Here is a 17,545-nt window from a genome sequence, read left to right as displayed (position 1 = left end):
GGGATCAGTTGTGAGACATGAACTGTCCAGAATGGTCTGCCTGCCTCAAAGAAGCCACTGTGCTCTATGAGCAAAGCAAAATTGAAGTAGTTCAAAAGGAATGTGAGATGTGCAAATTTAGAGCCATCTCCTTCCCAAGTGCTCACACTGGCTATTTGTGGCTGGCCTGTGGTAGAGCTCTCCGGCTTGTATTGGTCTGATCAGCCACAGTCAGACACGCTGGACATTGATCCCAATGTCACGATGTCATTTTGGTCCTCTTCGATTATGAAGGACAACAAAGACAAGGACAGGAGCCCTGTGATTTCTGCCAATTCAGTAAGGAGTGATGATAGAATCAGAGAATGCAGGGGCTCTGTAGTGCAGGGTCCATCATTTCTATCCAGTCCTCCTAAAGAGAGAACAGGGCTTCATAGCCAAGTATTCCAAATGACCCCAGAACCTGCATTGAAGGGAGCGCTACTCAGAGATTTCTGCTGTGTCCGAGACTTAAACAAATTCCTCTGTTGTGGTGTGTATAGCCACATAAAGTTCCAGGCATCTTTTAAATAGAAATACCACCATTCCCACCGTGACAACATTGCATCTTTCATCCTGTACTTCATAGTAACTTCTGCAGAGAACTGCCAATGATCTTGGACACTAGCAGTATTTTAGTCCCTGGTGATTTTTTTAAGCTCTCACGAGGTGGTCAGAATCAGAACTCTCCCTGAGTTTCACATCAGACCCAGAGTTTGTTTCAGTCCACAAGTTTGCACCTTGGTCCCCAGTATTCACCTACCTTTCTATTCCTGCTGTGCTAAGAATAATTACATTAGATGTGGGAAGTCCCATGAGGGGCATGGAGCCCTCAAGCATTAGTTGCCTCATGTTATAAATCAGTGCGTAACAGACATCAAAGCAGGCTGAGAAAAAGGTCCTGAGTGTTGGGGAAGAAGGAGAACGAAATAAAGAATCGGTGACACGGAAAACTCTGAACATGAATTTTATCAAAAAATAGCCTTTTGCCACTCACAGACAAGAAACACTGCCAACATGAATGTGTTCTTGGCAACAGGAAGGAATAATGGGGAGGGTAGTAAGACACGGAGGAAGTGAGGCTCCCTTTCGTGATTTTGACCCCCTTTTGGTGACTCTTGTCATGGCATGCTCCCTCACTGTGGTCCCATTCTACTTTGGCTATGGGTGTGAAGAGCTTTAGAGTGTCCAGAAGAAAGCAGCCAGGATGAGGAAGGAACTCATATCACACCTTAGGAGAATCCCTTGAAGGAACTGTTTGGCATGGAGGAGAATCCTGTCTAAGATGAATGACCAGCATTGTTGTCATGCTTAGCCTTAGGGGAGGGTGGAAGGTCCAGAAAGGTTGCGTGTAATCCAACATTTCCTAACCCATGGAGCTGTCCAGAGCAGGATAGGCATCCCTCTAGGATCCATCCGGCCCAGGATGAATAGCCCTTCCTGAGTTAGGTTACTGAGGGCCATTGTTGATGGCCCCAAGATCTCCTAACTTCAGAGCTAGCATAGATTTTCTTTGTCTTCATTGTGTGTTGCCTGTGCTCATGATGGTGGCAAATTAACAAAATCCGCATGTTCCCCTGATTGGGCTCCATGTGTTCCCAAGGACCTAGAAGTTTGATTTCCCCCAATACCTTGGATGCAAGAGTATTACCAAGAGGCTGCTTCTCTAAGAATAACAACTCCCACATTTTCAGTGCTCTAATTTCTCCCCACATATGAAGTAGGCATGGTCAGCACTATGGACTACCTTTTATAGATAAGAAACCTGGAGTTGAAGGAATGGAAGGTTGTGCCCCCTGCTCTTGTCCCTTCCCTCCTCAGGAACCGTGTCCAGGTCTTGACTCTGTGCCACGCCCGTTTGTCTCCATCAGTATGACTGTTAGGTGGCCGTGGTGCTTTCTCAGCTGCCCTTGTGAGGTGACACCAGGTCACAACTGAGACTGACATTGGCCTGTTTCCCACTTCAGGATCACTGCAGAGTTTTAGGATTGGAAGGGACCTCTGAGCCTTCTTCCAACCTATCTCTGACCATTCTCCTTCCAGAAATAGGTCATTTCCTGATAACCTACCACTGACCCTCAGAGTTAGACAGTTTATAACAATGACTGAGACTCTACTCAAGCTTTTGTCCCCACCCCCCTGCTGGTAAACTTCATCCTTTTGGGAGTAAGTTGTCCACTCCGAGTACACTGGCTTATGACAGTAGCAGTGCTGGTCTCTGCTATCTGAAATAGGATGGCAACTTGATACCGATAACCTACGTGCCTCAGACACCTGAGCAGTGTGGGCATGGAGAGACTCGCACAAGACGGTACCACATGCCTTTGAGTGGTCACAAGAATGCTGGCTGGTTCTTCAGTCAGTGAAACTCACCAAACAGCTTTTTTTATTCTCCAATAGCAACTACTGTCTTTCCCCAAGAAAAAGAATTCTCCTATCAACTTTCCCCCATCTAAACAAACCAGCATGCACAGTTGGTTTTGTGAATGTTGAAGTATATGCCAACTAAAACTCCTGGTTGTCTCAAGCGGATCTTCTCCCATCAGGGAGCTAGTTGCAATCCACCTTTCGTTCCTAGTGCCCAGTAAATCACCTTTGCTGTTGGGCTACTTGACTAACCAATTCCTGTGGATCTCTTAGCTAATTTTTTTTTCCTAATCACGCCTAAGCTAAGAGCTAATGTGCTTATTTTTGGTGTAAGAATCATCTCTGAAGAAGAAAGATGTTTCCTTAATCTTGGCTCTTGAAAGATGCCTTCTCCCTGACTCATTTTCTCCACCTGTTCAGCTGGCTGCGGTGGGTATAGATATCATCCTTTAAAATAGATTGTGGCCAAACTGTGGCAGTGTATTTAGACACATCTTTGTGGGCATACTTGTGACCCTCCTTGAGTTTTACATAAACTAGTATTGGTGGTGTGGCTGCCTGTGTGTGAATATGTGACTGAAAAGGCCATGTTGCAACAAATGGCCCCTTCCATCACATGGAGACCTGTGAAATTGGCTTTTTCTCTTTCTATCCTTTCATCTGGCACCTTTGCTGAAAGAGTGCCCCTCCGCTTCCTGCTGTCTTCCTTCAGTTTGACATTTTAGCTAGTCCTGTTCCCCAGCCTGCCACAGAGCGTTTGTTTCTCCCCCATATTGCTCACCTGATAGCATACAGAGGGCTCTCCCATCACTCGTCTTTCTGGAGCCTCACAACAGCCCTCTGAGGAAGCTGAGGCTCCCAGGAGCTGGTTGGCTCAGGCCAAGGCCAGACAACTAGGGAGTGCTCCAGCTGGTTCAAGGCCCCAGTGTATTTCTGGTGTGTTTTCTAATATTCTTCCTTCAGTGTACTATCTGGCATCTTTTAAATACAAACTCTGCTTTCATTCTTTTTATTTTTATTCCCAGCACCTGACACAAAGTAGGTGCTTAATAAATACCTGCTTGATCGATTAGAAGGTGCATATCACTGTGTCCTTGCAGCAGATCTTTGGCCCATCCCAGTTATATTAATAATGTACTAAAAAATCACCTTAGAGATAATCTAGACCTGCCCTCCCCATCCCCCACTTAGGGTGTGACTTGCCTAAGGTCATGCAGCTGATGCCCAGCATTCCCATGGCCCTTGATGCTCTTGAGTGTTTATCCCAAGCAGCAAGGTTTGGTTTTCTTTTAGTGCTGATAGACCATGTCCTAAGCTCCTCTTCTTGGTTTTCCTGTAAACTCCTTTGCCATTTAGGGTCGGTTTTGATGTCTACGTGCTGCCAGCAAGCTACCAGGATGGTTCAGATGTCAAGTGCAGTGGCTTTAGTTGGTCTAAGTTCTGGGCTCCACAAAGAGCTTCAGAGCAGTGCTTGTGGAGGGCTTGGCTGGCTCTGCTCGCTGGCCTCCCCGGCAGCTCCTTTGCGGGAGGGAGAACGTTGGGACCCCTCATGACTCCCCGTGCCTTCAGCAGGCTCACACTTAACGTCGTATATCTCTAGAGAAACCTGGCACCTAGACTGGCTTGGGGTCTTTAGGGTTAGGTCAGCCACGAAGTGACCACATTGGGCAATGGAGTTTGAGGAGCAGAGCAGTCAGGCCAAAGTCAGTCAGCTTCGGCTTCACGCACACAGAATCTGCTGCGTCATAACATGGATTTGTGGGTAATCCTGCTGGGTTCCACCAATCATGAGATATGAACTGTGATTCTGACAATAACAACATAATGCACAACAGCCCTGGGGGGAAGGTGATGTTATTATCTTCATTTTACAGATAAGGAAACTGAGGGTGAGAGAGGGTGGGTAACTTGCTTAGGATCACAGAACAAGTAAGGGTTCTGAGGCTAGTATTTGAACTTTGAGATTTCTGACTTTAGTTCAGCACTGCACCACCATGCTGTTTATCAGTTCCAGGACAAACTGCTCATGCCAACTTCGTCTTTTTTTTTTTTTCATATTTTATTATTTAATATTTTAGTTTTCAACATTGATTTCCACAAGATTTTGAGTTACAGATTTTCTCCGCATTTCTACCCTCCCCCTACTCCAAGATAGCATATATTCAGATTGCCTCGTTCCCCAGTCTGCCCGCCCTTCTGTCACCCTCCCCGCCACCTTTGCCTTTCCCCTTTCTTGTAGGGCAGGATAGATTTCTGTTTCCCATTCCCTATACATCTTATTTCCCAGTTGCATGCAGAAGCAACTCTTTTTTTTGAGCATCTGCTTTTAGAACTTTGAGTTCCAAATTGTCTCCCATTTTCCCTTCCCACCCATGCTCCCTAGGAAGGCAAGCAATTCAACATAGGCCACACATGTATCATTATGTAAAACACTTCCACAATACTCATGTTGTGAAAGACTAACTATATTTCCCTCCATCCTATCCTGTTCCCCTTTATTCAATTTTCTTCCTTGAACCCTGTCCGTTTTCAAAAGTGTTTGCTTTTGGTGACTTCTTCCCCCTATCTGCCCTCCCTTCTATCATCCCCCCTTTTCTATCCCCTTTCCCTTACTTTCCTGTGGGGTAAGATACCCAGCTGAGTGTGTGTTATTCCCTCCTTCAGTCAAGTCTGATGAGAGCAAAATTCACTCATTCCCCCTTACCTGCCCCCTCTTCCCTCCCAAGAGAACTGCTTTTTCTTGCCAATTTTATGTGAGATGATTTACCCCATTCTATCTCTCCCTTTCTCCCTCTCTCAATATATTCCTCTCTCACCCCTTAATTTTATTTTTTTAAATATCATCCCTTCGTATTCAACTCACCCTGTGCGCCCTCTGTCTACACACACACACACACACACACACACACAAACTCTCTCTCTCTCTCTCTCTCTCTCTCTCTACTGAGAAAGGTCTCATGAATTACACATATCATCTTTCCATGTAGGAATGTAAACAAAACAGTTCAACTTTAGTAGGTCCCTTATGATTTTTCTCTCTTGTTTACCTTTTTATGCTTCTCTTGATTCTTGTATTTGAAAGTCAGATTTTCTATTCAGCTCTGGTCTTTTCATTGAGAAAGTTTGAAAGTCCTCTATTTTATTAAAAATCCATATTTTGCCTTGGAACATTATGCTCAGTTTTGCTGAGTAGGTGATTCTTAGGTTTTTTTTTCATATTTATAATTATCGATTTTATTTTTATTCACTATAGCAACACTTTCAGGAAAGAGTCTTTACATAAGGGTTTTCTACTTTACAAGCAAATTGCAATATACAGTATATACTCTGGATGGATTAAAAAAAAAAAACAAAGGGAAAAACAAACACTGAAAGTATTAATGGTTGTATTTTTGTCTTATAGCTAGCATCAAACTTAAGACTTTAAATAATAGAATGTTATTGGATTTGGCATTCTGTTTTTATCGTGATAATTTGACATCTAAGGAGGCAGTGAAGCAGCTTTATCACAGCAGTGATCAAAAGTATGCTGCATGACAAAATTTAGATTATTTTTAAATTTAAACTTTCCACAATGTATCAAAACTCATGCTGCCACATTGAAATGAAAGAGACGATATGGAAGGTTCATTTGAAAATGCACTTTGAGCATAAGAATTAAGAAAATAGAATGTGGTTTCCTCCAATCCCCCTTCATACTAGTGTTATTAAGTCCATGAGGAGTTTCAAAATGCGTTTATGAGACATACATGCATGTCACTGTATCCATCCCCAAAGAATCCAGCCCCTTTAGCAGCATGAAAAATTGTGAATTTGTGCAGGCTTATTGATTCTCATTTCAATTGTGTTTAGGGATCCTAAAGTACATTCCCAGTGAATATGAAATCAAGGAAATGATGACTGCTGTGCTCATAAATTGAGATTGTACATCTAATCTGTAGCATACTAGATTATGGGAGTATGTGAAAGTGGAAGTGAGAGGAAAGAAAAAGATTCCATTGTGTGTTATCAGGTCAAAAACATGGGAAAACAAAGGAACATACAAAGAAAACATAGTGAAAAAGTGATATGCAAGGTGGTATAATAGCTTTGTTCAGTGCTGTACGGATGCCTTCAAACAGCAACAATTACATGGAGATTTATTTCAAACAAACAAAAATAGTCACATACAACAGGGGGCTTTTTGATTACTTTAGGCACAACTGTAAGCAATAAAACTCATTTAAAGTGCAAATCTGATTTTTTTTCCTCATATTTTTTCACTTGTTAAAATGGTGATTCTTAGTTTTTTTTTTGTTTTATTTTTTATTTTTTATTTTTTTAAATTTATTTATTTAACATATTTAGTTTTCAGCATTGATTTTCACAAGAGTTTGAATTACAAATTTTCTCCCCATTTCTACCCTCCCCCCACTTCAAGATGACGTATATTCTGGTTGCCCTGTTCCCCAGTCAGCCCTCCCTTCTGTCACCCCACTCCCCTCCCATCCCCTTTTCCCTTCCTTTCTTGTAGGGCAAGATAAATTTCTATGCCGCATTGCCTGTGTATCTTATTTTCTAGTTGCATGCAAAAACTTTTTTTTTTTTATTTTGAACATCTGTTTTTAAAACTTTGAGTTCCAGATTCTCTCCCCTCTTCCCTTTCCACCCACCCTCCCTAAGAAGTCAAGCAATTCAACATAGGCCACATGTGTATCATTATGTATAACCCTTCCACAATACTCATGTTGTGAAAGACTAACTATATTTTGCTCCTTCCCAACCCATCCCCCTTTATTGAATTTTCTCCCTTGACCCTGTCCCCTTTTGAAAGTGTTTGTTTTTGATTACCTCCACCCCCATCTGCCCTCCCCTCCGTCATCCGCCCCTTTTTTTTATCTTCTTCCCTCTTCTTTCCTGCGGGGTAAGATACCCAATTGAGTATATATGGTATTCCCTCCTCAGGCCAAATTTGATGAGAGCAAGATTCACTCATTCCCCCCTCACCTGCCCTCTCCCCTCCTCCCACAGAACTGCTTCCTCTTGCCACCTTTATGCGAGATAATCCACCCCATTCTATCGCTCCCTCTCTTGATATATTCCTCTCTCATCCCTTAATTTGATTTTATTTCTTTTAGATATCTTCCCTTCATCTTCAACTCACCCTGTGTTCTCTCTCTCTCTCTCTCTCTCTCTCTCTCTCTCTCTCTCTCTCTCTATATATGTATGTATATATATATGTATATATATATATACACACACACACACACATATACACACACATACATATATACATACATGTACATTCACTTATATATATATACATAAACATGTATATATATATATATATATATATATATATATATATATATATATATATTCCTTTCAGCTACTATGATATTGAGGTCTCATGAATCATACACATCATCTTTCTATGTAGGAATGTAAACAAAACAGTTCAACCTGAGTAAGTCCTTTATGATTTCTCCTTCTTGTTCACCCCTTCATGCTTCTCTTGATTCTTGTGTTTGAAAGTCAAATTTTCTGTTCAGCTCTGGTCTTTTCAATGAGAAAGCTTGAAAGTCCTCTATTTTATTGAAAGCCCATATTGAAAGCCCTTGGAGCATGATACTCAGTTTTGCTGGGTAGGTGATTCTAGGTTTTAATCCTAGCTCCATTGACCCCCGGAATATCGTATTCCAAGCCCTTCAATCTCTTAATGTAGAAGCTGCCAGATCTTGGGTTATTCTGATTGTGTTTCCACAATACTCAAATTGTTTCTTTCTGGCTGCTTGCAGTATTTTCTCCTTGATCTGGGAGCTCTGGAATTTGGCGACAATATTCCTAGGAGATTTCTTTTGGGGATCTATTTGAGGAGGCAATCGGTGGATTCTTTCAATTTCTATTTTGCCCTGTGGCTCTAGAATATCAGGGCAGTTCTCCTTGATAATTTCTTGAAAGATGATATCTAGGCACTTTTTTTGATCATGGCTTTCAGGTAGTCCAGTAATTTTTAAATTATCTCTCCTGGATCTATTTTCCAGGTCAGTGGTTTTTCCAATGAGATATTTCACATTGTCTTCCATTTTTTCATTCCTTTGGTTCTGTTTTATAATCTCTTGATTTCTCATGAAGTCACTAGCTTCCACTTGCTCCAATCTAATTTTTAAGGTAGTATTTTCTTCAGTGGTCTTTTGGACCTCCTTTTCCATTTGGCTAATTCTGCCTTTCAAGGCATTCTTCTCCTCATTGGCTTTTTGGAGCTCTTTTGCCGTTTGAGTTAGTCTATTTTTTAAGGTGGTGTTTTCTTCAGTGTATTTTTCAGTATTTTTTTGGGTCTCCTTCAGCAAGTTGTTGACTTGTTTTTCATGGTTTTCTTGCATCTCTCTCATTTCGCTTCCGAATTTTTCCTCTACTTCTCTTACCTGCTTTTCCAAATCCTTTTTGAGCTCTTCCGTGGTCTGAGACCAGTTCATGTTTTTCTTAGAGGCTTTTGTTGTAGGCTCTTTGACTTTGTTGACTTCTTCTGGCTGTATGTTTTGATCTTCTTTGTCACCAAAAAAAGAGGTCTGAGCCTGCATCCTTTTTCACTGCCTGTCCATGTTCTCAGCCAACTACTTGACCTTTGAGCTTTTTGTCAGGGTATGACTGCTAATAGAGTAGAGAGTACTTCGTCCCAAGCTTGAGGGGCTGCGCTGCTGTTTTTAGAGTTACTTCTACTCCACCATCACTGCAAGTTCTGCCACAGCAGCGCTCCTCCCCCAAGAACCACCAGCAGGACCGCAATCCAGATCCAAGCAGGGCACAGCAAGAGAACCTGCCTCTGTGCCAGCAAAATGCTCCTTGTACTCCACTCTGATCCGCTGCTAGATTCCTCCCACTGTGTGAGCCAAGGACTCAGGAAGCAGCTGATGCTGGAGCTCTGGAAGCAGCCACAGGAGTTTCCTGCTGCTGCCGCCACCACAGCTGCACCACCTCCACCACCCCCAGGGCTGGAGCTGGACCGCTCTCTAACCCAATCCAGCAGTTGTCCCACTAACCTGCTCTGTGTTCTCTGGTGTTTGTGGGTTGAGAAGTCTGGTAACTGCCACAACTCAACGATTCATGACCCTCGGGCCTGTTTCGCCCAACTCCCCGTCTGGTTGGTCCTGGCGTGGCCCACACTGGGCTCTGCTCCACTCTGCTTCCAGCATCGTGCCATACACCCTTCCCAGACACCATCCAGGTTGTCCTGGGCTAGAGACCTGCTTCCCTCTGCTATTTTGTGGGTTCTGCAGCTCTAGAATTTTTTCAGAGTCGTTTGTTACAGGTGTTTGGAGGGATTTGGGGGAGAGCTTAAGCAAGTCCCTGCTTTCCAGCTGCCATCTTGGCTCCACTCCACCCCCCACCCCCACACACACCTTAGTCTTAATCAATCAATATTTATTAAGTACCTGCCCTCAGGGAGCAGGGAGTCTTTGGCTATTATCTGAGTGTTCATAATTTACAGTTTTTCTGCTAACTGGTGGTATTAAATTTCTTCAGATGGCTGAAAGCAGCTCGTAAGAGTCTTCACCTTTTTTCCTCTTAATAGCACACAAGTAGTGTGGCAGAGCTGGGTTCAAAGCCAGGCTCTGACACACACTGCTGTGAGACTGTGGACAAGTCCCAAAGCTCTCAGTGCCCAGCTTTCTCCATGACTAGAAGGTGCAGAGAAGGTGCCAAGGAGGTGCTGGGCTGCATTGGCTGAGGCATAGGGAACCCTCTTGTCTGGGAGTTCGCTGGGCCAGTGAAATCCTAGGTCCCATTCCTGTTTCAAATCTTCTCCTAGTCTTTATCACCACACATTAACAATCATGTATACTCTGTGTAGAATGGTATGTTAAAGCTATAATGACATTCCCGGCTTATGCATTTGCCTATCTTCTGTTAGAGTCATGGGACTTTGTCATCATTCAAGGGTAGTAATAGTTTTGTTCAATAGCTATTTCAGTTGCCTTTTTGATGGTTTAAACAATTATAAAAATTCCTCTACATTTGGTCACTTTTCTTATAGATGTAGAAAATAATTATTCAGCAGTTGTACTTTAGAGTTGGAATTGAAGACTTTATACTCCATGACATCCTCTAGTACCTTGGGGTTGGGACTGTATACCTTGTAAGGGTCTCTAGCCTTAGTGACCCTCTGATGTGGGCCCTTCATTATGTCCTCACTTATTAATGAGACCATGCTTTTGCAGAACTACCTCCATCCCCCCACAAGGCAATTCTTTTGGACTGGAAAAAATTATCAAATTCAGAGTGGATGCAGAAAGATCCCACATGTGGCTAGGTCTGTTTCAGTAAGCTCCAGTGACCTCTTGCCTTTTGGTCTCAGAACAAGGTTCACACCTAGATAAGTTTTCCTGTGTATGGGAAGACTTTTCTTACCTATTCTTCTGTCATTTCTACCTAGGAACTTTTTGGTTGGTCATCAAGACGCAAAATTTAGAAGCTCTGGTTGGTTTGTATTGATTTAAAATTTAGGGGCATTGGCATCAGAAAACAAAGCAGCAGGGAATCATTAATGAGAAAGGAATGTTCATTGTTTCTTGGATAAAATGCAGTGAAATTCTTACAGCTAAATTCAGAAATGCCTACAGATGTGATTACGATGATGTTTTTGGCAAGATCCTTACCTTGCTCTCCATCAGGCCCTGGGAAGGGTTTATGACCTTTATGACAGCAGAAAGAGCTCCTTAGAAAGTGTGTCTTGGTGGCTCTTGAAGTAACCGTATTGCTTTGTACACTTCCCTGTCTGAATACAGCTAAAAGTGCCCATGGCTGACAAGCCTGGGAACACAGTGAACTTCCGAAAGCTGCTCCTGAACCGCTGCCAGAAAGAGTTTGAAAAAGATAAAGCAGATGATGATGTCTTTGAAAAGAAGCAGAAGGAACTGGAGGCGGCCACTGCAGTAAGTATTGGTGCAGATGAGAATGGCCTGTACCATTGATGGGCTTGCAGGTCACAGATACCCTGTGTATCCATGCTGCACATGGGGAGTGGACCTCTCTGGGTGTGGATACAACGTGTTGGTGTGTAGGGAATACCTCATTAATGTCATAAAAGGGGTGTTTTCTAGTTTTTTAGTAAAGAAGAAGAGATTTAGTGAGGACATAATTGTCCTAAAAGACTTATTTTGGGAGTTCCAAAGGGCTGGATGAGGGCCCAGAAATTGCAGGCGGGGAGTGGATTTCACATCTTGGTATTGCAAATGTCCAGAAGTGGATTAGGTTCCCTTGCATGCGGTGTTTGCTTCCACATTGTTTTGAGGGCAGATGATCATCAAGCACGTTAGGAAGGAAACTCCTGATTGAAGTAAAAGAATGAACCAGATGCTCTGTCGAGTCCATTCTAGCTTTTAGAATCTAATGATTCACTGTAGCTTCCCTTGTCATGAAGTCTGTTTTCCCATCCTACTGTAGCCAGAGGAGAAGACAAGACTTCACGATGAACTAGAGGAAGCCAAGGACAAAGCCCGGCGAAGATCTATTGGCAACATCAAATTCATTGGAGAGCTTTTTAAACTTAAAATGCTAACAGAGGCCATCATGCACGACTGTGTAGTGAAACTGCTAAAAAACCATGATGAAGAGTCCCTTGAGTGCCTCTGCCGCCTGCTCACCACGATTGGCAAAGACCTAGACTTTGAGAAAGCGAAGGTAAAGGAGGAATTGACACCTAACAGTAGAATATGGGATTTTTTTCCACAAGAAGTCCTTCCACAGTGTACTTGATACTTTATGCCCATTTTTTTTAAATTAAATTTTCTTTCTTTTTTAATGAAAAAGCATTTATTTTCTCTCCTTTCCCACCTATGCCCAACCCTGCACAAAAAGAAAAATGAAACTCTCCTAACAGATATGTATAGTCAAGCAAATGATGTACATGTTGTCCACATCAAAAAAAAAAGCATGTCTTGTTCTGCATCTTGAATTATCCTTCCCCACTGCATCCGGAGATGGGCAGTGGGCTTGATCATGGGTCCTCTGGAGTCCTGGTTGTCATTGCATCGGTCAGAGCTCTTGAAAACCTTAAAGTGTTGTTCATGTTTGCAGTGTTGATTTTACTGTATCAGTTATTCTCTCAGTTTTAGAAAGCAGTTTGGACCTATCAGCAAAAGGTCACTACAGTGGGCAGACTCTTTGACACAGAAAAATTTCTACAAGGCTTATGACCCAAAGAGATCAAAGAAAGAGAAAAATAACCCCTAGGTACAAAGGTGGCATCTCCCAAGCTGGCAAAGAACTGGAAACAGAGGGAGTGCCTATCAGTCAGGGCCTGGTCTGAATGTAATGGCAGGTTGTGCTGTAAGAAATGATGGAAGTGAGGCTTCCATTTTTCTTCTCACTGGTCCATGGAAGCCTTCCTGTCATAAGCATGAGTACCTGTGAGCATTCCCTCTAGCTTGAGAGGACCCATGAAGGGCAGGCCTGCAGTCGTTGGGTCTCAGAGCAATGTCTTTGGGGGCACTCGAGGGAAATCCATGGAAGCTAAATTGATGTGAGTGTTCCAAAGCCTTCAGCTTATAAGAGCTGGAGAAGGTCATTTCTCAGTATTGATCTTATTGCATGTAGGAGACAGTGTAGCACTCTGGGGTTAGAGGACCTGGATTCAAATCCCACGTGTGTGACCCAGGGCAAGTCCCTTCACTTCTCAGGGTCTTGGTTTCCTCACCTGTCAAATGAGGGGTTGGACCAGGTGACGTCTGAGCTTCTCTCCAGCTCTGGAGCCATGATCCTTTGACCTGCCTCCAGACCTATTATAGGGATTCCTCAGAGCTTAGCAATATCTGTGCAGTCAGCAGTGGTCCATGTGGTGTTCTCCTCTGTGCCATGTACTGCAGCATCAGGGTTATGATAGGATTCACTCCGAGTCTCTATAGATACTGATGATTCTATTTCTGACAGCCTCGTATGGACCAATATTTTAATCAGATGGAGAAAATCGTGAAAGAGAGAAAAACGTCATCTAGGATCCGCTTCATGCTTCAGGACGTAATCGACCTAAGGCTGGTGAGTGGGGAAGCAAACCCTTTACTCTGACTCCTTTTCAAGGAACGTTCTCATAGATGTAGTAATTGCTCAGAAACAACATATATATTATTTTCAAACTATATTTATATTTGATTCTTTTACCTAAAAATAAAAATATCCCAAAAATTATGGGACAAAGAAGCAAGACCATATTTGAAATTAAAGTTTCCTTGTTCATTTTCCTGTTGTCAACTTCAGTGATTTCTCCCACTAGCACCACTTACCTCCAGAATCTCTTCCTCCTTCTTGTCTTCCTTTCCTCATATTTTCCCTGAAGATGTAAAATTATTTCTTCAATAAAATATTTTCTCTGTTTCTAGCACATGGTACTTTATGGGACATTGCAGACTTTTCAAAACCAAGTTTGGTCTCAAAGAAGAGCTATAAGTACCTCCCCTTGTTCCTTTGCAAAAGGAGGTATATGGATGTAGACTACTGAAGAGGAATATCATGTGTTGATAGGTTTTGATGAAGGTTTTTCCTCTTTTTTATGAGAGAGAGCTCTGTGGATTGGGAAAAGAAAGGAGGAATACAGGGGCAAATGCAGGTGATATGAAAACAAAAGAATCAATAAAAATCCATTAAAATAAAAACATAACATGAGCTTTTTGAGAGCAGAAACTTTCTGCCTTTCTTTATATTCTTAGCACTAGGGCCTAGTCCTTAGGAGGTGCTTAAAAATGCTTTGTTGACTGACTGAGAGACATAAGTACATACATGAAGGGTCACAGGCTGAAAAAGTCCTTTGTCCAGGCCACCAACACCTTCTTCATGTGACATCTGTTCTATTCTTAGTTAGAGGTTTCTAGATTCTGAGAATTGAAAGAATCTTTTATCTTCTCAGTGGCCAGAGGCCACTCCAAAAGGACCCATTGCTTTTAACTTATTTACATCCATTTACCAGCTGCCCATCCATGTCTCCTAAGTTTTTCCTGACTAATCTGCCCATCCCACACACCCACCTTGTCCAAGGTGAAATCTCTCAGGCTTTTATTCTTGTTCCACGCTGCTGTTTGAGGATCTTCTTTCACCCTATCTCTAGTTATCTAAAGAGTCTAGTTCTTCCAAGAAATACACCAAAACACACTCTCTCATCCCAGGTTAATCTTGTGAATCCCAGAGTTGTTAAAGTTCTCAGAAACCAGTCTCACCCACACCTGAAAAAGAATCTCTCCTTCATACTTATATTGATTTCATTTCCCCTGTAAGTATTCTTTTTGCCAAGAGAAACACACCCAAATCCTTAGAGCGAGTACTTCTATAATGTAACCTTGGGTCATTTCACCATCTTGATGGCCCTCTTTGGAAGCACTCTACCTTATCATCATCCTTATTAATCAACACGAAAAGTCTTCCATCTGATACCAAGCATAAAGAGTGGAACTAGGAAAAGAGAAGGAAGGAGATAGCTCTTAAAATTGTAAAATTTTGTTTAGAGTAATTGGTAAGTGTCTTAAAACTCCCCTGAGAGAGAAAAAAAGCAACCAGTCCACAGAAAGAATTTAGATTCTGTGCTGTCTATTTAAACTTGTATGGCATAGTACTAACTTTTTAAGCACTGCTACTTGTGATTGCGTAATTAAAATCAGAAGACATAAACAAGTTGCTGGCAAAACTTTTTCATCATTAAAAGAATAAAATATCAGTGTTAACAATAAAAGGAAGTTGGACTTAAATGGAGAATGTTGTACTATTAAACAGGTGAATAAAGATATTAGGGGAATTTGTTTTGTCATGTACCTCAAGACATCTAAAGAAACAGTTCTTGGGATGCTTGTTCTTCTCCCATTATAGACCCACCGTGAAGATAAATGCAATTTAAATGCCATCCTACATAGAGGAAGAATTTAGAGAAAACTTTTTTGAAGAATTTAGGATCCTCCAAACCAAATAAACATACCTTGATACTCAGCAGATGATGAAAATGCTAATGTAAGCATGGGAGATAGCAGAGAAAACTATTTTGGACCATTTGGTTCAAGATCAATAGATGGAAGAGGCCAAGACTAATGGACTATCCAGAAGACTCAGACCCATTCATCATGAATTAAACAGTTCAACCAAGAGAATCATAAAACAGTGGATGACATAAAAAAAAGTAACTTGGCTATCTTTAACAGACATTTAATAGCTTGCCTTGAGCATAGAATTCATTTTGGCATCATCTCTTTATCACTCCTTAATTGGGCAGAGCAGCTATAAAAGTAAATACCAAATTAGAAGAAAGAATAAAACTGTGATGAATTATGTATCATTACTATAGCCATCTACCCTCACTGGGTTTAAAAGGCTGAAAAAATGATGAATAGACAAAATTTGACTCTTAACAATGTTTCTTTAAGAAGTGTAACCCAACTGGAGTTGTGAACTGATCCGATGGTTCTGGAAAACAATTTGGAGCTATGCCCAAACAGCTATAAAACTATGCATATCCTTTGATCCAGCAATATCACTACTAGGTCTATATCCCAAAGAGATCATAAAAAAGGGAAAAGAATTCACATGTACAAAAGTATTTATAGCAGCTCTTTTTGTGTTGGCAAAGAATTGGAAATTGAGGGGAAGTCCATTAATTGGAGAATGGCTGAGCAAGTTATGGTATATGAATTTAATGGAATCTATTGTTCTATAAGAAACGATGAGCAGGATGATTTCAGAAAAACCTGGAAAGAGTTAACATGAACTGATGGCAGAGTGAAGTGAGCAGAACCGGGAGAACACTGTACACAGTAACAGCCACATTGTGAGATTTTCAACTATGATTAACTTAGCTCTTCTCAGCAATACAGTGATCCAAGACGATTCCAAAGGACTTGTGATGGGAAATGCTAATCACATCCAGAGAAAGAACTATGGAGTCTGAATGCAGATCAAGGCATACTATTTTCTCTTTTTTTGTATTTTGTTTTTTCTTTCTTGTGGTTTTTCCCTTTTGTTCTGATTCTTCTTTTATAACATGACTAATGTGGGACTGTTTAACATGATCGTACATGTGTAACCTGTATCAGATTGCTTGCTGTCTTGGGGAGTGGCAAGGAAGGGAGAGAAGGAGGGAGAAAAGTTTGGAACTCAAAATTTTACAGAAATGAATGTTGAAAACCATCTTTATGTGTAATTGAGAGGGGGATACTATTAAGGGGGAAAAAAGAAATTTAACCAACGTAGAAGAGTTGTTAAAACAGAAGAACTTAAAGAATTTAAGAACTGCCTTGTTGATCAGACATTTAATTTCCTTGACAAGTGGAGCTGTGTGGCGGCCCAACACACACCCAGCATCAAGTACAAGTTCATTGGTCATCTGCGGGAGAATATCTTAAAACTTGGGAGAAGACTTGGTTCACTTTCTTCTAAGATCAATTGAGGAGAAAATGACCCTCTCCATAAGGTCCAAATGAACTGGATCAGGGTGATAGTATTCATTCCCAAAATTCAAAGAAAAACAACAAATAGACTCGAAATGAAACAGATCTGTTTTTATTTTTAATCATGATCTATTCTCATCAACAGTGATAGTGGAATTGCCACATTGATATTTGAGAAAGCTGCAAGGACCTAGGTTCAGATCCCAACTCTGATGCTTATCATGTGGCTTTGGCAGTGTGACCTTGGGCAAATCACTTAACCTCCATGGGCCTCAGTTTCCTCATCTGTAAAGTGAGGGAGTTAAATTTAAATGGCTCCTTAAAGTCCTTTCCAGCTCCATGATTCTAGGAGTTGAAGTTGTAAAAAGCAGCTGGATGTGACCAAGTAATTGCTGGCATTTACATGGCCCTTTAAAGCATATAAATGTTTTATGTTATCTAATTTGCATACAGATGAGATCAGTGCTGGAGGTGACAATATGTTGGACTTACAGTTGAGTGGGGATCTAGAGAGTGAACTGGATTGTATGTGGGAAATTGCCCATTGAAGGCTCCCTAAAGTCCATCTCTTTAATAGCATTGTTCTCAGAACTCTGTGTGGCTACTCAAGTTCATGGTAAACTGTAATCTCATAGTAATCCAAATTACAAAGAACCCACAAGACACAGTTTAGCACATAACAAATGATGGGGAACTCATATGCAAGAAGTGGCATAAAAGGGACATAATTAATCAGCAGAGGTTTTAGGCCTGGCTTATATACT

General features: G+C 41.5%; 1 protein-coding gene across 3 annotated transcripts in view; it reads left to right on the top strand.

Moving 5' to 3' along the window:
• EIF4G3 (eukaryotic translation initiation factor 4 gamma 3) overlaps window positions 1-17,545 on the top strand; it is a 385,863-nt gene that overhangs the window by 335,541 nt on the left and 32,777 nt on the right. For all 3 annotated transcript variants that reach the window (XM_036742705.1, XM_036742704.1, XM_036742703.1), the window contains 3 exons: window positions 11,151-11,297; window positions 11,809-12,045; window positions 13,294-13,398. In XM_036742705.1, coding sequence (XP_036598600.1) covers window positions 11,151-11,297; window positions 11,809-12,045; window positions 13,294-13,398 — 489 coding nt within the window. The remainder of the gene's footprint in view (window positions 1-11,150; window positions 11,298-11,808; window positions 12,046-13,293; window positions 13,399-17,545) is intronic.

Source organism: Trichosurus vulpecula, chromosome 2 (genome assembly GCF_011100635.1).
Source record: "Trichosurus vulpecula isolate mTriVul1 chromosome 2, mTriVul1.pri, whole genome shotgun sequence".
In the NCBI taxonomy this organism is placed as follows: Eukaryota; Metazoa; Chordata; class Mammalia; order Diprotodontia; family Phalangeridae; genus Trichosurus; species Trichosurus vulpecula.
This window is presented reverse-complemented; position numbering and strand designations above follow the sequence as displayed.